Source organism: Podarcis vaucheri (genome assembly GCF_965113315.1).
Source record: "Podarcis vaucheri genome assembly, chromosome: 8".
Taxonomy (NCBI): Eukaryota; Metazoa; Chordata; class Lepidosauria; order Squamata; family Lacertidae; genus Podarcis; species Podarcis vaucheri.
In genome coordinates this window covers 68,773,187-68,795,522 of record NC_138766.1, presented here as the reverse complement: position 1 = coordinate 68,795,522, position 22,336 = coordinate 68,773,187, and the positions used below count along the sequence as shown (strand labels likewise).

Genomic DNA, 22,336 nt, shown 5'->3' with positions numbered 1-22,336 from the left:
GGTGTACCCTATCAAAAGTTTGACTTCCTACCAGTGGAGAGGTGGGTAGTGACAACCCCACTTCCTTCCTACAGAGAAGGAACTTACCACAGTAAGTACCAATGTTCACTTTTCCCCAAGAACAATTTCTGAAGAGGTTTTTAACCAAATAGTTTGTGGAATTGGACTGACCAGAGATGACAATGAAGGAATGGTAGTGGCATCTCCAGAAGCCTGCCTCCAAAATCCAATATTTTACACATATCCTCAACAGTGGTTGTGTTGAAAGCCTGGACAACTGGTGAAAAGGCTGACAGGTCGCATGGGTGGAATATTTTTTGATGTTGAGTGTTTATTCAGTAGTCATTGAAGTGAAAGCAGAGGTTCATGAGTAGGCAACAGAGGACAGGGACTGAAAATCAGGAAAAATGTCAGGCAGGCTAAAGATATTCTCAGCGAGTCTATCAAAGACTGTGTTTGATTTTAATTGCCACCATTATAAGGGTCTCGACCAACTGGAAGATAGGGCTGGAGAAAATAAAAGCCTGGTAGATCCTACAAGAGTAAGAACAAGGGACTTCAACTCTTTCCAAAAATTTGATGCTGCCTGAATAATTCAAATATTTGTCTCTGGAACACAGTGTGCCTAGAGAGGTAACTGGAAAACAAAACTGGTCATAATCCTGAAGTCCGGCAGTGACCAGGACAACGAGTCAAAGGCTATACTGCCACTGAGAAGCTAGACCAGATTCCTAGCTTCAGAGCCTCAGGTCTCATGTTTGGGACCAGGGGGTTCACTGACCATGAGGCTGACTCGCAGGAAGTCGCTAAACTGGATCCCATGGACCAGGGCCATAGAACTAGAACTGAGACCCTCACAGGCGGCTAGTTCTGGCCTGAGAAACTGAGTGCCTCCTATGCAACCCCACCAGTCTGACAGTGCATGGGACACCTAGAGCAAAGGAGAAGTGCCTACCTTCAGCTCAAAGGGCTGGCCCTTTAAGAGCCTCTAGTGCTCCAATAAAAGAGGTGGAGGATCAGAAAGATGGACTTGGAGGCAAAGGCTCACCTCCAACCCTTGTCAAGCACGTTGATCATTAGGAGCTCTCCATGGTGCTGCAGCAATCAACCTGCCTTGCTCTGTGGGCGGCACCTCAGGACTAGAATAGGATAAAATATCTGATGTAGTCCAGAGATAAAGTTCACAAGTATCCCATTCTTTCTTTCCTTCCCTGTGCTGCAAAAAATATTGAAATATTTTGGAGTTAGAAAAAAATACTGATATGGATAGCACTTGCTCAGGGATCTTACTAACTACTTTAGTGCAAAATGATAAGGTTAATGGGATTTTAGGAAATCAAGGAACATTTGTGTGCTTAGTTAGACTCCAGATTACTAAATTCTAGAAATTTTGCTTTTTTAATTTACACTAAAGGAAGTTGGTAGACAGGATGGGCAGAACATGAATATTTAGATACACATGACTACCTTTGAATAACCCTTATTAAAATTGGTCTCTACTATTAGTTTCCTGTTTAAATTATTGAATGAATTACATTTATGTAAACTGGGTTTATGTAATGTGGTTTGGAAAGATTATGTCTTCCCCTTCCAAAGAATGTCTTTGGCTTGTCTATATGGAATTGCTTCTGCATAGCATATTAAAATGCTTAAAAAATGAATAATCTTTCTGACTTCTTCCAAGGTAATCCCACACATTCTACACAGGCAAGGATGTTCAAATTATGTAGATAGTGAGTACTAGAATAAACCATGTTTCTGCTCCACTGTAGAAAGCATGATTATTATCAGAGTAGACCCACTGAAACCAGTGTATTTGAAATTTATTGCTAGAATTGCATTTTTCAGTATACAGTATGGTCATTTAAAAAAATATACTAAAAATAAAAAGAATTATGCTACAATGTGGACAAGAGATACTAGATGGTATAAATTACTTGTTTGCGTTATATTTAAATAGGCTCAGCATTTGTTCTAGTAAACCTTCCCCCTTTTCTTTTGAACTTATGGGAAGTACCATATACACTTCTCAATTTTAGTGTGTCTGCAAGTTTCATTTTTCCCCCTTAAAAAAAGAAAGGCATATACCCCATCTAAAAGCATGAAGAAGGGGAAAAGACTGACAGCTGAGCTAGCACTCACAGCTGTCTTGTCATTTGCCTCCCTGGGCTCAGCCTGAGGGATGTGTTACAAGCGCTCTCTCTCTCTTTCCCCTTTTTTGTGTGTCTTCGCCTCTACAGGTCCAGCGTGCCCAGTGACCACAGCAACAGCCAGGCACCAGGAGGAGCCTGGCTGCCTGACAAAATACTTCAGCGTAGTGTGGTGCAAGGCCTCCAAGAAAAAACACAAGAAGTGGGAAGGTGATGCCATTCTTATTGTGAGAGGGAAGTCGGTGACCCTGAAAGATACAGAAGGCAGAGACATTGGAAGAGGTAATGCCAACTGGAGTGCAACTCTGATGTGTAGAAGTTCAGCACGGCCCCCAAAGGAATGTGTGCTTGAATAAAATGAAAACAGTTGTTTGTATGGTCGGCATTACAATGGAGTAGGAAATTTGGCAGTGGTGCAGTCTTTGTCGGTGATTGGCTGAACTGTTCTTGTGTCACAGAGAAGTAGGAAAGCCAGAATTGTCTCCGGCTGCTTGCTATTGGTTATGGGCTCAGTTCCAAGAGAGAAGGGCCAGGCAGGTGCAGGGGCTTGGGAAACGAAGAGTAAAAGAGGCAGAGGGGCCTGAGAAGGAAGTAGGTCAGAAGGACTTAGGGTATGAGTATTGGTGCTTGAGAAAGATCTGGAGGAATGTGGGGAAGGACAGGGAGGAGTCTGAGAAGAGAACTGGGAGAGAGAAGAGGGTAGTTAGGAAAAGATGCATGTGACCAGGAGCTTCAGAGGCAGAGACCTGCCTCTGATTTGAAATAAGCAGCCAAATCTCAGGCTGAAGGCCCCTGAAGGCTCATGTTTAATGCACCCCACCATTTCGGTTTGTTTTTTTTACTCTAACTGATAAATCCAACAAATTATTTGCTTTGTTCTGATGGTTCAAAAGTATAGTAATACTTCACACCCCTTAATTCAGGGGTTCTCAAACAGACATGCATGGAGCTGGTTGGGGGAATCCTCTGGATAAGCATGAGAAGAAGGAGGCTGCAGGGCTTTAGAGGAATCGATGAGAATTGCCTACTCCTTCCCTTCTTCCAGCAAGGAGTCTCCATTGGATCTTGGAGCCTTTCAGTTCATGGACAGAGTACTCTGGATCCCACCTAATGTGGCCAAAGTCTTTGTCTAACTTTTACCTGACAGTTTTATTATGACTATTATTTTAATTTTCTGTTCATCTCGGCTAAACATTTTGCGGCCTTTCTTAGGTGCTGGATACAAAGCCAAAGACCTGGAGAATTTTGACCAAGGCCAGACTCTGATGGTTGGAGGCAAAGAAATCGAAGTGATGGGCGTAATTGCAGAAGAGGACTTCAAAAGCGGCAAGTGTTTCCAGTCTGGTGTGAAGACTGCCGAGGAGATTTGGAACGTCTCACAAGCTGCTGCAAAACCATTCTGCAACCCTTTCAAAAATGTATCCAAAACTAACACTGAAGGAAATCCTCCCAAAGGCTCCCAGAACTATAACCCACGTCATGATCCATGCGCACCAAGTGAGGATTTTTATGGTTCACCTGCTTTAATCTGTTTTTAACCTCTGTTTTATCCTCTTCTGAATTTGAATAGACTGGCAGCATTTAGACCCTGTTTTTTTGGCCTCCTCTGCTCCAGTATATTGGGGTGAATATTTTTTAAATTAATCTTGAATCTACATGAGGAGATGTGCAGGGGTTGCTAGTAACAGGCAATAATACATTTAAATGGACAATCTGCAACTAATGCCCACCCATCTGGTTAATTTGGAAGGATGATTTCTTTTCTGCAGCAGCCTAACCTTTCCCAGCCTGGGGCCCTCCAATTGTTTCTTCTTATTGTTATAAGAAAAAAACTGCTCCTTTTCCCTTATGGGGTACCCGAGAGCCCATGTAGAGTCCTTTTGTAGGTTCTCTATCGGTAGAAGAAAATAACAGAGGCCAACCAGAGAATATTGAGAAGCAAAGCAGCTAGTAAGCCTGATCTTTATTAACTGTTGCAACAAGGTGCTCACTGCCACATGCAAGACAGGCGGGACCCCAAACCATGCGCTCAAGCCCTTATATAGACTTTTGAACTGCCCACCCTGGAGCCCAAGACCACTCCTCCATACATCATACATATATCAGAGAAGGGGCGGACTACAACATAAGTCTGAGTGCATTGTTTTTATCCTGTCTGCCAGGTTACCTGATTGGATTACCTGGGGCATCCTGACCACTCTTTTGTTATGATAACTACTCAGTTCCTGAATACAGGTCACAGGTTCACCCTATTCATTTCTTAAATGTGCCCTCGAGACAGGATTTGTGAGCATAGAGACAATGGGGAGGCTCCTCATTTCCTTCAACCTTGCAGAGAAATATTTGAGGTCATTTGGGAGAGACAAAATGGTTTCAGGACTTTTTTTCTGTGGGGTTTCAGACATGTGGTTTATACATTTATGTATGTACTTGCTTGGTACATTTGCGAACTATATATATATACACACACACACACACACATATACATATATATATATATATATATATATATATATGTGTGTGTGTGTGTGTGTATATATAAAATTCTTATAACATTATAATTCACATCAGCGCTAACTGTTAGGCTTGCTGGCTGGTGCTGATGGGAGTTGGAGTCCAAAAGCAGAGGGTTCTAGGTTGGGGAAGGCAGCAGTGGCTAGTCAAATATTCCTTCATACCTTGAGGGCAGATCCACACTATGCATTTAAATCAAAACAAGAGTGAAATCTATTTAGGTAACATTCACAATCACTTGCTGTTCTGCTGCTTTACTTAATCTGATAATTAAAAACATAACTGTGTTTGTCAGCTGTTGATTTCTCCCCCAACCAGTAGCTTTTACTGAGTAATGTTGCATTCATGATTCCTGTGCTTCAAATTTAAGATTGCTTAGTTATGCTGCGCCCATCCCCAAATCACCAGCGGTTGTTCAACAAGTTGGGCTTGCCTGTGGTGGATGTTGTTGTGGACCCCCACATTGTCAACCATCTTCGACCTCACCAGCGGGAAGGGATCACATTTCTTTATGAATGTATGATGGGAATGAGGTAAGAGGATAATCATTTTGTACTTCTTTTTAAATTGCGTGAACAAAAGCTGGAATATGGCCTTTTAGTCATCTGCAGTAAATCACACAGTTGGGCAAACGTTCTTCTTGCTTTCTGATTTCTTCGGTCTTTTTAGAACCTTGGCATGGGGTGGGAGGCAGGCTGGTATCTCCAAAGCTTATTGAGAATTGGCCTATATGTCATGGGTATGCTGTAGTGGTAGGAAATGGCATAGCCCTGGTGGTTAATTTGGTTGAATTGCATTCCGACCAGCTGCAGCAGGAGGTTTCTATTAATGAATAATGCAACCGATTCTCTCCTAGCAAATTTCACCCTCAGAGAAGCAGGGCACTCATTCGAGATACACTTGACACGTTACATATTAACAGGGAAGTTAGTGAGAAAGCTCATTGTTGAAATTGCTGTGCCATTTGCTTAATGTAAACTCTGTAATTTGAAGTAGGAATTTTAAACTATACACACTTACCTGAGTGTAAGCCTCATTGGACTTCTGAATAACAACAAAGGAGAAGACCACAATGAAAGGCGAAAGTAGGGATATTGATTCCTGTTCGTTCAGTAAAACTGTTCCAATCTCGTTCCCTTATCAGAGTAAGTTGAGAAAGCTTTTGTCAGAATTAGGAGCTTTCTAGAAATTTGATTCCGGTTGTATAAGAAAACAGCCTCAGCAACTTAGAAGGAGGTGTATTCTAAGCAAAAATACTAGATTAAGCTAATAAACATAAATGTTATTTTGTTATTCATTTTTGTAGCCTTTTCTGTATATTAATGTTTTTACCCTTGTGGGTTTTGTGGGGACCTTTCTGGTTTTGCACTAAAATGAATTATTTGATATGCACCTTGTAACAACATTGTTATATTATTGAAGGTGTGTGACTGAACCAACTCATACAAATAGTAAGTAAACGAAATAGAAATCTAAGGCCAGGCCTCAATACATATTTTTTGAAAAAGAAAAAAGGACTTGCATAGCTTAACAATATGGATTTTCCTAAGAATGGTTTGCAGAAAATTGCCAAGCTTTAAAGAAGAAAAATAAAGTATCAACCATGCAATTGTCTTTTCAGAGTAAGCTGTAGATTTGGAGCCATTCTTGCAGATGAAATGGGTTTAGGAAAAACTCTGCAGTGCATTTCAGTCCTCTGGACTCTCCTGCGTCAAGGGCCATATGGATGCAAACCTGTAATAAAACAGGCACTGATAGTCACTCCTGGGAGTCTGGTGAAGAACTGGGGGAAAGAATTTCAAAAATGGCTGGGAAGTGAGAGAATCAAGGTGTTCTTAGTGGATCAGGTGAGATAATAGTCTGGTTTGTACATCATGTAAACCATTCTTAAACCACTGTTAATTGAAAAATGCCAAAGACTGTTCTGCAGATAGAATCCTAGAGCTGGAAGGGACCCTGTGGATCATCTAGTCCAACCCCCTGCAATGCAGGAATATGCAGCTGTCCCTTATGGGGATTGAACCTGCAAGCTTGGCATTATCAGCACCACACTCTGTTTTGTCATACACTGCCTTCTTTCCACGCGACCTACTTCTCGACCTGAGCTGCCCCTCTTCCTGACTTCCCTTAAGGCTTTGCAGTGCCCAGCTGCTAGCATTGCCTCATCATGTCACCATTTCCCTTTCCATTGGTCTGCTCCAAGAGCGAGGGGGTGGGAATCTTAGCAGTCTTTAGGAACTTTAATCAATGGGCAGTGTTCTCCTTACATTCTCCCAATAAAGAAATGCCCATACTCCTTTGCAGCATGTGTTTTTTAGAAATCAATTTCTTCCACTCCTCTGGTCTGCCCACTGGGTCCTTGACAATTGACCCATTACCATAAATTTGAGCTCAGTAAACCTTACCTGTGTTGGAGCCATCCCCTATCTCCCCTCCCCATCTGCTACTGGATGCTTAAAAGACTGCTTTCAATAATGCACACATAAGTATTTTCATCTGTTTCATTTGTAATGAAACAGGAATAGAACCTCTTTTGAATTCCTTCCACTTACTTGGCATTCTCTCTTCTATTTCTGTGCTTTGCTATTCAGGCATAAAGTTGCTGCTGCTGTGAGCTGTGCCTTCTTGGATAAAGTAGGTAGAGCTCAAAGTGATATGTCAAAGAAATTCCCTTTAAGTTTTCAACTCCAGCTTGAGCTGCAGCTGTGAATTGAAGTGGGGCAGGGATGGGGGCAGGGAAAGGCAGAGTTGGATGGGGGAAAGGATCCTGTTATTAGTCAGAGTTAGCAGCAACATGAACTTCAGGAAATTTTCTAGTGAGAGTTCTTGAATGCCAAGATTGGCTTCTCTTGCTTAAAGTTGCAGTAACCTGGTGGGCAATTTGGGCAGGGCAACAAAACAAACACACGTAAACCATAGTTAGGGAGGTATTTACATTCACATGTAATACTAAGCCATAGTTCAGGTCAGTAAAGCAACAACAAACCATGGTTTGTTTTCACAAACAAGGCATAGTTCAGGCATTTTGCTGGGTTAGTACATAACGCTAAGCCATGGCTTATTAACTAAGTTTTCTTTAAACCATTGTTTAACATGATGTGCGAACCAGGAACAATGTTCACCTGCCACCTGTAACAATGCTAGGTACTTTCCTTGGTGTTTGGATAGACCTCAGTTCTATTTTTACTGTTGCAGAGCCTGTTAGCTGGTTTGAGAATGTTTACACTGCGCCTTGTTAGCATTTGTATTCCTATTGTAAAAAACAGCTGAAAAATCATTTTGAGTGTTGCTTTTTGCTGCTTCCCCATGTGGGGACAATAAAATTGAGATGTAACTTTACAATTCTACACTGACATGCTGTTTGGTATTGTCAGTGGAGCTACCCAAAGACTTGCAACACAACTTGAGTAGAAGCACCTCACCATTTGTGAATAATGAGGAGCTTTTTAGCAGCTTTCTTTCTTTCTTTCTTTCTTTCTTTCTTTCTTTCTTTCTTTCTTTTCCAGTCAGCATTGCCAGGAGGAGGATAGTGTTTCCTGTTATGGGCCTACCATGATCTGTCATTCCACCTTTCTCCTCTGCTGTTAGAACAAATGTAACAATTGATAGGAAAAAGGGCAAAAAAAAAACAAAAAAAAACCAGAACACCAGGGTGCCTCCCCCTCACCAGAGCCATTATTCTGCTTTGCAATTAACAGAAGGTGCGACATTTTTTGACTGGAGAGTGTGCATGTGAATTAGGATGTTTATATGCACACACATGCATAAGAAGCCCACATCATGGCCACTTTGAGAAACAGGATGCTGGGCTTGACAAACCATTGCCCTCATCTAGCAGGGCTTCCCACATGAAAGCAATAGCTCTCTTGCTCTTCTTCCCCAGTGGCTGGTGTTCAGAGGCATGGTGCCTCTCATTCTACAGGTAGTGTACAGCCATCATGACTATTGGCCACGGATAGCTTTCTCCCCTGTGAACTGGAGTAATCACTTTTGTTGTTGTTTAGTTGTTTAGTCGTGTCCGACTCTTCGTGACCCCATGGACCAGAGCACGCCAGGCACTCCTGTCTTCCACTGCCTCCCGCAGTTTGGTCAAACTCATGCTGGTAGCTTCAAGAACACTGTCCAACCATCTCGTCCTCTGTTGTCCCCTTCTCCTTGTGCCCTCCATCTTTCCCAACATCAGGGTCTTTTCCAGGGAGTCTTCTCTTCTCATGAGGTGGCCAAAGTATTGGAGTCTCAGCTTCAGGACCTGTCCTTCCAGTGAGCGCTCATGGCTGATTTCCTTAAGAATGGATACGTTTGAACTTCTTGCAGTCCATGGGACTCTCAAGAGTCTCCTCCAGCACCATAATTCAAAAGCGTCAATTATTCGGTGATCAGCCTTCTTTATGGTCCAGCTCTCGCTTCCATACATCACTACTGGGAAAACCATAGCTTTAACTATACGGACCTTTGTTGGCAAGGTGATGTCTCTGCTTTTTAAGATGCTGTCACCTTTGAGAACCATCTAAACTAGCAACTATGTCCATGTCTTGTGGCAGTGACATACACAGATTAACTAACCGCTATATGAGGAAGTAAACACACAGGCATTTTTGTTTCTTTAAACTGCCAACTTGCCCGACCCACAAAGCATTATAATTCTCTCTACGATCTGCAGGATCACAAAGTAGAAGAGTTCATCAATTCCCCGCTTTATTCAGTCCTGATCATTAGTTATGAGATGTTTCTACGCTCCTTGGACCAAATACAGAAGGCGCAGTTTGGCCTTGTCATTTGTGATGAGGGACATCGCTTGAAAAATGCTGCTATTAAGACAACGACTGCACTTTCCAGTCTGTCTTGTGAGAGGAGAATTATTCTGACTGGTGAGTACTTAATCATCCTGTTGCCAGCAAATGGACTAGCATGGGGATAAAATAAGTGTTTGTTACATTTATGAATGTAGCTGGAGAGGGAACACTTCTCAGGATACTACATGAAGAGTTATTTGTGTCCAAACAAGATGTTGAGATCAGACCCCTCTAGCTGGAAGCACTGTTTGCCATACAGTAAAAAAGGTTAATTTACATTGTAATGCAAAAGATGAATAAAACGTAATCAGCTCTTGGGGGGGGGGGGGAGCCCTTCTGAAGTTGTAAATGCATTCCCTTTCTCTTCCAAGGTACTCCAGTACAAAATGATCTGCAAGAATTTTATGCATTAATAGAGTATGTAAATCCTGGAATACTTGGTCCTTTGTCTGCATACAAAAAAGTATATGAGGAACCTATTCTCAGATCCCGAGAGCCTTCAGCGACAAAGGTACATTATCATCAAAATCTGGAATTGAACAGCGTGATTTAAAATTAATTAATTACAAAATAAGAACGGAAACAAGGTAACAAATTGCTGTTTTTAATTTTATTATTGAGAATGCAGAAAAGGGTGATGTGAGGAAGTCCAAAGGTTATGGAAATATGCTTTATGAACAGTGGTTTTTGTTGCATTCTTTTCTCTCTATGTTTATTTCTTTGGTTGTTTTTGTTTTCTTTTGATTGTTACTTTTTGGTGATGGTAATTCATATGTTTGGTGATTTTTTTGTTTGTTAAAAACTTGCAATAAATATTTTTTTAAAAAAAATAAAATTAAGGGGCACCCGGTGCTTCTTGACAATTTATGAGGAATGAGCAGTTCTTTTGGATGAGATTGTGCAGAAAGGCATTACTTAACTTTACCCTTGGAGTGTTACATGTGTTCATACTTCTAAAACCTGAGTAGGATTTTCAGAATTTATTGTACAACACAAACGGCTCCGTTTGGTCTTAGCTCTCTATAGTGGCTTCCATTGCTGAATACTATTGAAAACTGGCAAAATGCTCATAACTTTTGCTGAGTGCACAGAGCAAATCAGTATGCAGAGGCACAACATATTTGGCACGATGAGTGGGAAGGGGCCATAACCTAGAAGCAGAGCCCATGTTTTGCATGCAGAAGGTCTCTAGTTCAAAAGGGGTTGGAAAAGATCCTTGCCTGAAATCCTAGAGAGCCAGTCCCCATAAACGATACAGTAGTAGCTGGACTAATGGTCTCATCTGTTACAAAGGAACTTCATATGCTCATAATATGCTCATATTTTGAGAATCCCTACTGGTATTGGGGGACGCGGGTGGCGCTGTGGGTAAAAGCCTTAGCGCCTAGGGCTTGCCGATCGAAAGGTCAGCGGTTCGAATCCCCGCGGCGGGGTGCGCTCCCACTGCTCGGTCCCAGCGCCTGCCAACCTAGCAGTTCGAAAGCACCCTCGGGTGCAAGTAGATAAATAGGGACCGCTTACTAGCGGGAAGGTAAACGGCGTTTCCGTGTGCGGCTCTGGCTCGCCAGATGCAGCGATGTCACGCTGGCCACGTGACCCGGAAGTGTCTCCGGACAGCGCTGGCCCCCGGCCTCTTGAGTGAGATGGGCGCACAACCCCAGAGTCTGTCAAGACTGGCCCGTACGGGCAGGGGTACCTTTACCTTTACCTTTACTGGTATTGGAGGAGTCACCCAGTATTAGGGATGGGTAGCAAATTTGGTGTTCATTGCAACAGTTGTCCTCAGGCACAGTACTTTACTCTTCCCTATAGGAGTGAAATGACAACTATTGACTTATGCAGGAGAAAGTTAAGGGGTGCATACTAACAGTGGATAAGTCTGCTTCTTCCTCATGGAAACCCTATTGTCTTAACTCTGCTCCAGATTGGATTTCTTAGTGAAGCTAGAGTGGCATGTGAACGTGAAAACTGGATTTATCATTCCATTTCTGAAGTTCAGGTGTGGGTGCCATTGCCTTGTGTAGCCAAAATGTCACCACCCACCTGCAGTAGGGGGATGTATCAGAACTGCACATGCTCTGTACTGACTGTTTGGGGCGGGGGGATGGAATGGAGTATCCTGGAAGGGGGCGTGGCTGCCTGACTCGAAGAGGAACACTCCTCAATACAACATTGCAGGTCTCTATATCTATAGATCATTATTAGTCACCTGAGCTTGCTTGTATGAGCCAGTTTGACTGTCCATTTCATTTGCTTAGGAAGAAATTGAACTGGGAGAGAGAAGAGCAGCAGAACTGACTCGCCTCACTGGACTCTTCATTCTGAGAAGAACCCAAGATGTCATAAACAAATTCCTCCCTCCTAAATTGGAGAGCATACTTTTCTGCCGCCCAACAGCACTGCAGCTCGATCTCTATCGAAGTCTGCTGAGCTCTCCGTTTGTTAGAGCTTGCCTTCAAGGTAGTCTGGAAAACAGCTCCCATTTAATATGCATTGGAGCTCTGAAAAAACTTTGCAACCACCCCTGCCTTCTCTTCAAAGCAATAAAGGTTTGTATATATTGTGCTTTGTTTAAACACATTGTTTACAAAGCATCTCACATTATTGGTGCCATGAAAAACACAATGGACAGCATTTCAGTCAACATAAAGACCAGCAAGTATCAAAAACCACATAAGCATATCAATAAATTCACAAATTACAGTAATTCAAAACGAGTTTATCACAAAAATACAATGAAACTATTCCCAATTATATTAATTCACAAAAAAACCTGATTCAGCAGCATGATAATGTTCTTGTTAAGAATATTTCTTGTTAAGAAAGGTGCTGCTTCTATGCTTTCTTAACGAACCATCTGGGAGTAGGAGCAAACCTTGAAAGTTGTGAATAACTATGGTGCTTGCAGAGTCAACAGATCTGAGTGGGCAATGAGAGGAAGAAACAAATTACATGTATACATTGTGTGGCAGGCACATCTCTTATTTGGGGCAGCCCACCTCCCAGCTCTTACCTGAGCTTCCCTTGTAGCCCCATCTCCATCTCTCACCTGGGGTTCAGATCATTACTCCCTCTAACACAGCCCTAATGCCCTTTGATGTTTACCCTTTGGGAGTGACCTGCCCATGGCAGCTTTGGGAAAGATGCTTCCCTCCCAGAAACTACTACAGATATATGCTTCTGTGTGTGTGTATATATATATATATATGTTTTGGTGTCTTCGGGTGTCTTCCCGTGTAAGAGTCGGGGTGTCTGTGCGACGTTTCGACGAGGTCTCACTCGTCATCTTCAGGCTGGTGCTTTCGGCTTCTTGTTACTGGAACAGAGCCGAAAGCACCAGCCTGAAGATGACGAGTGAGACCTCGTCGAAACGTCGCACAGACACCCCGACTCTTACACGGGAAGACACCCGAAGACACCAAAACCTGCATTCCTGTACCCGTGAAAATCTACGAAAGCATATATATATATATATATATATATATGTCTATATCTCTATCTTTCTATCTATCTATCTCCTCTTGGTTTCTACTTTCTCACCTGAGCACATGGAACAGCTCTTGATGGTTGTTAGTATCAGCAGTGGCAGCTGCAGTTGAAGGCATTGGAGGCAAGGATCAAATTCTTTTCCAGCCCTTCAGATGTTCTGGCAGCTGTTACAGGACAAATGAATTTTCTTTGTCTCCCTTTCCCTTTGCCTCGAGGCTGCCCTGTTCGTTACTTACTACAGCAGTGCCAGCTGCTGCTGCTGCTACCGGCAGATCAGCAAAAATCTCCTGAGAAATTACATACTTCAGAAAGTAGCTGCACCTTTTGATTTCTTCAAAAACCTCAAGCCTGGAAAGTGTGAAAATGAAATGCTAACCTTTATCAGTTCCATCTCTTACAGTCTTTATTCTCTTAGCTGGCTTCTGCACTCATTATTAATTGGGCTTTTCTTTTCCTGTCTCCCCAACTCCCTCTCAAACTAGTTCAGTGTTTCCCAACCTTTTTTGGGCAAAGGCACACTTGTTTCATGAAAAAAATCTCGAGGCACACCACCATTACAGCCCCGTGACGTCAGCGCGCAGCGTCACGCCGGGAGGGACATGAATTGCTAGCAAATTACATAATCACCTCCTTGAGGGCTGGCTCATCTTCTCCGAAGGCAGAACCCCATTAATTAACAGCACAGACTCACACCATAGCCAAGACGAGGGGGGGAAACCTCAGTCATGCACAGTCATGCACATGTGGGGGCTAAATGAGGACGAAGACCGGGCAGAGAGCAGGGTTCAAATCACCCCACCTGGCCAGGACAATCCCTGGGTGCTCCCTTGGGCCACTCGCCTGACCCACCTCGCAGGGCTGTTGTTGCGAGGATAACACGGGGAGAACCACGCGCGCCCCCGGGAGCTCCTTGGAGGAGAAAGCGGTCGATGAATGCAATGCACGAAATATATGAGAGGCGACCAGGTTTTGCAGGTGAGGGGCCCCCGCCAGCCTCCGCTTCCAACACCCGGCGCAACGACGCCAAAGTTTCCCCCCGAGCTCGGCTCGGGGAGCAGCGCTGCTCCCCCCCCCCGGCTCCCCTTCGCCCTCCCGGCTCTCTCTGCCGCCCACTGGGGACCCCCCTCACCTGCCAAGTCCGGAGCGCCGGTGGAAGTTGCATGCATGCATGCAGGGCGTCGCGTTGCCATTGCATTGCACTGCACTCCATGCAACGCCTGCATGCATGCATTGCCTTGCACGCCCGCCAAGGGGTCTCCCCGCGGTCCAATGTGTCCCCTCCGGCGCGGATGCAGCATTGCAAAAATAACCCCCCCCGACGCAGCCCTACCTGGGGGGCAGCCTCCGCCTCCGCGGGGATCCCCGGGCTCCATCCTGCCGCCCGATCTCCGCGGGGGCGCAGGCAGGCTGCGCGGGGTCTGCGCAGAAGAGCCCCTGCCCGCCCGGCCGCCGCCGCTGCGCTCATTCCATGGCCGGGAGAAGAGCGCTTCAAACAAAACGCCAGGCCATGCTGGGAAACGTAGTTTGCGCACCCCGCGCGGGCGCGGAGCCCAAGGGCGAGGGGACTACGGATCCCGGCAGCCCCCGCGCCAGGGACGGAGGGGGAGAGGCCGGGTGCAGGGATGGAGGGACGGGTGGGCGAGCGAGTGAGTGAGTGGCAGCCGCCAAGCCTTGGCCGAGAGCCAGGAAGGGCCTCCCCAGAGGAGGAGGAGGAGGAGGAGGGAGGCGCAGAGTGGGAGGGAGGGAGGGAACCCCAGGGGTCATCTAGTGATGGCGCCCCAATCGAAAATTTGACTTTTTTTAAAAAAATCTTTCGAATTTTTTAATTTTTCCCGCGGCACACCAGGCAACATCTTGCGGCACACTAGTGTGCCGCGGAACAGTGGTTGGGAAACACTGAACTAGTTAATAAAAGATGTCAAGAGATGCCAGCGTATTTTATCTTGTCCTTTTACAAAGCAATGCCTATTGCTTCTGTTGTATTGTATTATATTGCCAGTAGCAGCCATGATTCCTTCAGGGCAATCTTTTAAAAATGTATGATCTCCTTGAGGTTTCTGCATTTCAGGGGGTTGGACTAGATGACCCTCGAGATCCCTTCCAAATCCCTACAAATCTATGATGCTACCTTTATGGAATCTTTTCCATGCTGGTTTTCCTGCCAAGGACCTGCCAAGCATCCCCTGCCTAAGATGCTGCTTTATTTGCTTTAGCGGCAAGTTTGAACCTTCTGCTTGGAAATACTTTTTTTAAAAAACCCAAAATGTAGTCATTTCCTCTGCGTTCCCCAACACACACACACACACACCGGATCAGGCCCATAGGCGGAGGCAGGATGTGTCATAGTAAATTTTATAGGCAACTCTCTTGTTCCGTCATGATGCTGTGTGTGTGCAAAAGAGCCACGGTACATAGCGTGATACCCAATTTATTAGTATTGGAATAATTGGAGTCCTGTATATAGTTTCATGGGAGTAAGCGCCACGGAGCTAAGAGGTGCTGATTGCATAGTTTAGACTCGTAAACCTTACTGAGCTTTAAGAAGAGATTTTTCAAGCCATGCAACCTTTTGCCTTTAATTAGAAACACACACAATCCTACAAAGAAGCGTTGTCATTTAAACTGCTGGCATGGAGTGGGAGCTCTGTCAAAGGAAAAGTAAGAATTAATACTTGTAGTATTATCTACGTATTCAACATTTTGGGATATTCTGTCCTCAGTGTTTTATAACGCCCACTTTGGCTACAGCATCCTTTTATTCACATCAGAGCAGCTGAAGAAGGAAGAAGCAGAAATGTTTTGCTGTAAGGCTTTAATAACTTTTGTTTGTCACTGAAGGAAAAAAAATCGGCTTTAGTGATTAGCTGCACCCTTCCAGGATCCAGAGTAAACTTGTCTGAAGTATGGTGCTTGATGCTTTAAAAATAATATGTCATGTTAACAATAAAATCCACCCAACTTTTAATAAACTATTCTTTTTCTAGGACAGAGAATGTGATCGGAGTTGTGATGTACAAGAGAAACAGAACCTCCATGAGGCTCTGCTTGATATTGTTTCTCAAGAGCATACCCCAACCTCTTTCTCTGAGACTAACTCGGGGAAGCTGAACGTGCTGACGCAGTTGCTGGCAGCAATTCAGGAACTGAGCCCTGCAGAAAGGTAGGAAATTGGTTTGGTCAGCTTTTCTCTCTTTTTTTAGTGTAGTTGAATCTTTTGATTTAATTTGATTTCTCTCAGATGACATACACCTAGAACAGATGATCCTAACAATCGATGTAATAATAATAATAATAATAATAATAATAATAATAATAATAATAATTATTATTATTATTATATTATTAATAATAAATTTATTATTTGTACCCCGCCCATCTGGCTGGGTTTCCCCGGCCACTCTGGGCAGCTTCCAACAAAGGCCAAAAATACACTAAAGTGTCACACATTAAAAACTTCCCTGAATTCAGATGTCTTCTGAATGTCAGGTAGTTGTTTATCTCTCTGACATCTGATGGGAGGGCGTTCCACAGGGCGGCGCCACTACCAAGAAGGCCCTCTGCCTGGTTTCCTGTAGCTTTGCTTCTCGTAGTGAGGGAACCGCCAGAAGGCCCTCGGTGCTGGACCTCAGCGTCCGGGCAGAACGATGGGGGTGGAGACGTTCCTTCTGGTATACTGGGCCGAGGCCGTTTAGGGCTTTAAAGGTTGACACCAACACTTTGAATTGTGCTCAGAAACGTACTGGGAGCCAATGTAGGTCTTTCAAGACCAGTGTTATGTGGTCTCAGTGGCCACCCCCAGTCACCAGTCTAGCTGCCGCATTCTGAATTAGTTGTAGTTTCTGGGTCACCTTCAAAGGTAGCCCCACGTAGAGCGCATTGCAGTAGTCCAAGTGGGAGATAACTACAGCATGCACCACTCTGGCGAGACAGTCTGCGGGCAGGTAAGGTCTCAGCCTGTGTACCAGGTGGAGCCCATTTTGCATGGGCAGGAGTAAAAACAAGGCAAACCTCCTCCCTCCTGAACCACAACAACGCACTTCTTAGACCCATGCAGGTGGCATCTGGCTAAAACACTCATGCTCAACCTCTGCCCTATGGGCTATTTGTCACTCTCTGCTCTTTGAAGGAAGAAGGCTAGGTCTCCATAATGTTGTTCATCTGTTTATCTGGCATTCACTGAGTTTTAGCAAAGTTGTATTGAGACAGGCGATTGGTCCAATCTAGCTCAACATTGTCTACAGCCCTCAGCTGCTATGATAACCCCCCCATAACCTCTTCCACACAGCATATGGGACCTTTTAGAAAACTAGTTACCACAGGGGAGTGTTACCCTCCCCTTCCCAGCTGCCTGCCTCTTAATTTGCCCTGCCACAACCCAGGCAGGAATTAAGAAAATATCTCCCATTTGTGTGAATGGAAACTTTGGGGGGGGCAGTGCTGAGGAGGGGATGCAGCAGGCCAGATCCAAAAGTGCTGCAGACTGCATGTGGCTTGTGGCCTGGCACTTACCTGGCCCTGTTCTATGCTAAAAGGGGCCTTTCTCAACTCTATACCTAGAGATTCCAAGGATTTGAACCCTGGACCTTTTTGCATGCAAATTATGTACTCTGCCCTTGGTACACACACTAATGATATATACGTTTTGGAGATTTAAATGCAATGAACATGAAGGAACTGTATTAGCCAGTAACAGATCTACTGTATTCTGGATTGACAGAGTTGTGGTGGTATCCAATTACACACAGACCCTGAACATATTGCAAGAGGTGTGCAAACGCCATGGATATTCCTATGCAAGGCTTGACGGCAACACTCCCGTCTCCCAGAGACAGCAGATCGTCGATGGTTTTAATAGTAAATTCTGCCCATCTTTTATCTTCCTGTTGAGTTCAAAGGCTGGTGGCGTGGGTCTGAACCTTGTTGGGGCGTCCCATTTAATCTTATACGATATTGATTGGAATCCAGCCACGGATATTCAGGTTTGTTGTAAATGTCTGAAAAGCCTTTTACACCAGACATCATTAGCAGCAGCTGTTTAATGGCACACATTTTGTTCAAAGAAACATCCAGATTGATACCATTTTGTATGCAGGTCTATGCCCTGGGGTTGCTGAGCATACTTACCAAAGATGGATGCAGGTGGAATTAATATTTTCCATAGCAGAAGTTCAACTTACTTTCTCACAGGAAATTTCAAACAGGATGCTCCAAGCCCAATTCAAATAGGCAAACTTCTCCCTTCCGAGGGTTATATGGTAGTTACTTTGAGAATAGCCAGTTGCATAGGGGTCTCATTATTTTGAGCTCAGCTGCAAGAAACGAAAATGCCATAACTGATTTATGCAGGATGGTTAAAATATATGAAGTGCTGAATAATTTCCCTTGCATTCGTTGTCTGAAGCACGCTTTGAAGTAAGCCACTGCTATTGTTGTTGTTGTTGTTGTTGTTATTATTATTAATTTATTCAACTTATACACTGCCCTATTCCTGGAGGTCTTAGGGCGCTACAATAAGACCACAACATATAAAATCAAACCAAAAGTAGTAACCTAATAAACCCCCTCCCCCCCAAAAGCACTAGTTCCTCATGTTCATGCAATGCAGCTCACTGATCTTGAAACTGAGGAAGGTTAAAAAGAAAATTTGTGATTTGACATGGAGGCCTGTTGCTCAAAGAAGTTAAAAATAAAATTCACTGGGCTTGCCAAAGACCTTGTACACCTAAAGTTGTTCTTTGGATCTTAACCATTGTTTTGCACATGTGCACAGATACACACAGGGTAAAAAAAATGTAGAGATAGCTGCTGTTTTTAATACTAAATTACTTTTAAAATTAGATGTGTATGAGGGAAACGGGCTTTCATCCAGTGGAGTCGTACATTACCTTAATTTGTTGGGAAAGGGTTAGGGATGGTAGAGATGCTGTAATCATAATAAAAGGGGGGGGAGGATCCTGTGTAGTTTTGACAATTCAGCCTGGTTGATCGTGGCCACTGGATGCTTTGCTCTTGAAACTGATGATACAAATTCTGTTGGTTTTAATGGAGTCGTCTCAAGGCCATAGTGCACACGAGATGTTCTGTGACTGGTGCTGCCACAGCCTCAGGGAGGCCTGATTTGGAGTGGCACTGCAGAGCCGGGGAATGGGGTTTTAACCCTTTACCATTGTGCTGAGTCTCTGATAGATAATCCCTCATGCCAGAAGCTTCTATTAGCTGTGGAAGGCCTGTGTGTTTTCCTCTCCGTAGCTAATAGTGGCTATAGGGAGGGGTGCTGATTTTTATTACGCAATTGGCAGGTGGAGATTCAGCCTTGCCCCCCCCTGCCATGCCTCAGTCCAAATACTGCATCACCCACAGCTGTTTATAAGACAGGGAAGAGATGTTGGCAGCCCCAGTTACGGTTCTCCTTCACATTTAGGTTTGGCCAGTAGGATCCACTTTTTAATAAACATATATAGGTTTATGTTGCACTTGCTTTTCCTTATAATTTCCGGGACCTGATAGTTTGGGTCCGAAAAAGAACTGACAACCAAATGTTAGAGAAGCGGGTAAATTTAAATAAGGTGAAATGCTCTTGCCAGCCACATAATACAGAATAGTGTGCTCAGTCATATTTCCCTTCTCCTTCCCTTTTAGGCAATGGCCAGAGTTTGGAGAGATGGGCAGAGACATACAGTGCATATTTACAGACTGCTTACTACAGGTCTGCCGCATATTTGCAAACTCTTGTTTGAGTTTGGTTTGCAGGAAACATCTCTAGATGTATCCGCTCTTAAGAATTATACAGCATTTTCTGTTGGCTTTTATTTCAGGCCCTTATTTCCAGAAATAAAACCAGTGTCTCTGCTTTTTTTCAATGCAGGCACAATAGAAGAGAAAATCTATCAGAGACAGATCAGTAAGCAAGGGCTCTCTGGGGCAGTTGTCGACTTTTCCAAGGGATCCGAACACATCCGCTTTTCTGTTGAAGAACTTAGAGATCTGTTCACCCTGCATGAAGAGTCTAGCTGCCTTACCCACGATTTGCTGGAGTGTAAATGTACAGAAAAGGAAGGTGACCTAGGTGAGTTTTGTGTTGCTTTCGTTCCTCCTCTCCATTGGCCACTGGCTCCTCCCCAACTCGGTATACAATTTGGATCCCAGCATTCCCTTAATGGCTTTATAAATTGCAAAAATAGGGATTGGTAGCTTTCAGTGGTAATTGCTTTTATGTGAATAACAAATTGCCTCTTTGTGGAACCTCTAAATCAGGGATGGAGAACTTGCTGTTGCCCTCCTGATGACTAACATCCAGCATGGCCAATGGCCAATTAACTATTGGTGATGGGAGCTGTAATAGAATAGATTAATGGAATTGTGGGATTTGAAGGGACTCTGAGGATCATCTAGCCCAGGCTTTCCTCAACCTCGGCCCTCCAGATGTTTTTGGCCTACAACTCCCATGATCCCTAGCTAGCAGGTAAGGGATGATGGGACTTGTAGTCTCAAAACATCTGGCGGGCCGAGGTTGAGGAAACCTGAATTCTAGCCCAACCCCCTGCTTTGCAGCTCTCCCATACAGGGATCAAACTTGCAACCTTGGTGTTACCAGCACCACACTCTAACCAACTGAGCTCTCCAGGCTAACAGCAGATTGTGGTGCGCAGGTTTCCCAGTTTGTGTTCCAAACTATGCCTTTTGTGCAATAATTTGACCCATGTTTAATCATAATCACAGGTGGTAGATTGGGGACAGATGAAAGGGAGGACTTCTTCTCACAGTGCAGAGTTAACCTACGAAATCCACTATCTTAGATATCTTTTAAAAGGGGATTGCACAAGTTCATGGAGAATGATGTTATCACTGGCTATTAGTCAGGATGGCTGTGTACATATTATCTCCAGGATCAGAGGCAACATGCCTCTCAATTACCACTTGCTGAGGAGAAACAGCAGAGGACACATAGTGCTTTCTTGAACTGCTTGTTCGCTTCCAGGTACATAGAATCTGGTTGACCCCTTTGGGAAAGAGGATGCTGGACTAGATAGGCCTTTGCTCTTTCAGTCGCACACACACACACACTTAAACACCTTAAACGGGGACAAATTAAGGACTCGTTCCCATGATCTTGTATCCGTTTCATAATTTTCACACTGTTCTCTGTAAAAAAATAACAGATTTGGCATTCGATGTTCTTCCCTGCATCTCTAAAAATGCCATTTCTTTCAGGTCCCTCGGAAAACCTTTCTCTACAAGATTGCCAGCTTGGCCAAAGCAATGTGAAACCTGACTCAAAAAAGCCTCTCTCTATGTCACAGTTGATGCAATGGAAACACTATTCTGGGAATCACGAAAATCTTCCCGATCCCTTTCTTAGAAGAGTAAAAGAAAACATTACATTCGTTTTCCAAAATATGACCAACTAAATGATGCCATCTAAACAGGGATGTTAGTTTCTCCCTTAGTCACAATGGACGTTTGTGCGTTATCTTTTACAAGCAAAGCAAACTAATGGGATTGTTGGGGAATTATAAAGAGCATGTAATAAGGTTTATATTGGGGAAAGATTTAAGAATAAATTATGGTTGGGGAAGACATCTTGTTTACTATTACTTTCTCTGATTTGGTGTCATAAATAAAATTATTTTGTAATATCTTTCTTGGAGCTAACCCAGCCCAAGGGTTTCCTTTATGTCATACGTAGAAGAGACCTTCTTATTATCATGGCTATTACTTCCATAGCAGTAAGCCTTCATTTGTTGCTCACAGTTTCCATGTCTTCACAAGGCTGTGCTACTGTTGCGTATTCCAGGGGCTGAGCACACTCTTGTAATTGGGCAAATATTTCTCCTCTTATTACTTATTACTAATGGAATCATCATAGGAATGTTCTATACATGTCATGAGCCTCTTTTGGATAGTCCCTTTGATGCAGTTATTCACAAATGATATAACACCAGCTGTGCTAGGACTTGGTGGGGAGAAATGTTATTATGATTAAAGTGTGCTTTTCTACAGCACTTAGTGAGCTACTATCAAATGATCTACCATTTGCATTCATTGGTCCCACTCCTGGGGTGTAGTTATTAGTCATGGTCATTAGCCCTCATCTTGTGTCCTTGGGGCTGCTGGCTGAAATCCCACCTTCTTCCCTGACTGACTTGTATTTTAAAGAAATGTTTAAAGGAGAAGACCATAGCTCAGTGGAAAAGCCTCTGCTTTGGATGCAGAAGGTTTTAGGTTCAATTCCCAGTAAGAAGCAGTGGTGGGAAGGACTTTGGCAAGTCACCAACGTTAGTAGACAGGGATGGATGAGATGGGCCTGCCATAATTTCTGAGGCCTCAGGGACGTCGCATCAGCAAGATGAAGAATATCCTCTAATAATATTTTCCATCCCAGGATGTTCT

At 43.9% G+C, this 22,336-nt stretch overlaps 1 protein-coding gene across 3 annotated transcripts in view; it reads left to right on the top strand.

The window, feature by feature from the left end:
• The window catches only part of RAD54B (RAD54 homolog B), a 40,183-nt gene extending 18,597 nt beyond the window's left edge, over nt 1-21,586 (top strand). Inside the window, exons 4-16 of one of the 3 annotated variants that reach the window (XM_082233641.1) lie at nt 2,241-2,432; nt 3,363-3,647; nt 5,035-5,197; nt 6,286-6,511; nt 9,325-9,532; nt 9,829-9,968; nt 11,716-12,006; nt 15,530-15,604; nt 15,931-16,106; nt 17,664-17,925; nt 19,586-19,652; nt 19,812-20,012; nt 21,158-21,586. In XM_082233641.1, coding sequence (XP_082089767.1) covers nt 2,241-2,432; nt 3,363-3,647; nt 5,035-5,197; nt 6,286-6,511; nt 9,325-9,532; nt 9,829-9,968; nt 11,716-12,006; nt 15,530-15,604; nt 15,931-16,106; nt 17,664-17,925; nt 19,586-19,652; nt 19,812-20,012; nt 21,158-21,354 — 2,483 coding nt within the window. In that variant the 3' untranslated portion in view covers nt 21,355-21,586. Of the gene's footprint in view, nt 1-2,240; nt 2,433-3,362; nt 3,648-5,034; nt 5,198-6,285; nt 6,512-9,324; nt 9,533-9,828; nt 9,969-11,715; nt 12,007-15,529; nt 15,605-15,930; nt 16,107-17,663; nt 17,926-19,585; nt 19,653-19,811; nt 20,013-21,157 lie in introns of those variants that run through there. The other 2 variants (XM_082233642.1, XM_082233643.1) reach the window with 2 other exon arrangements.
• The last annotated feature ends 750 nt before the right edge of the window (nt 21,587-22,336 follow it).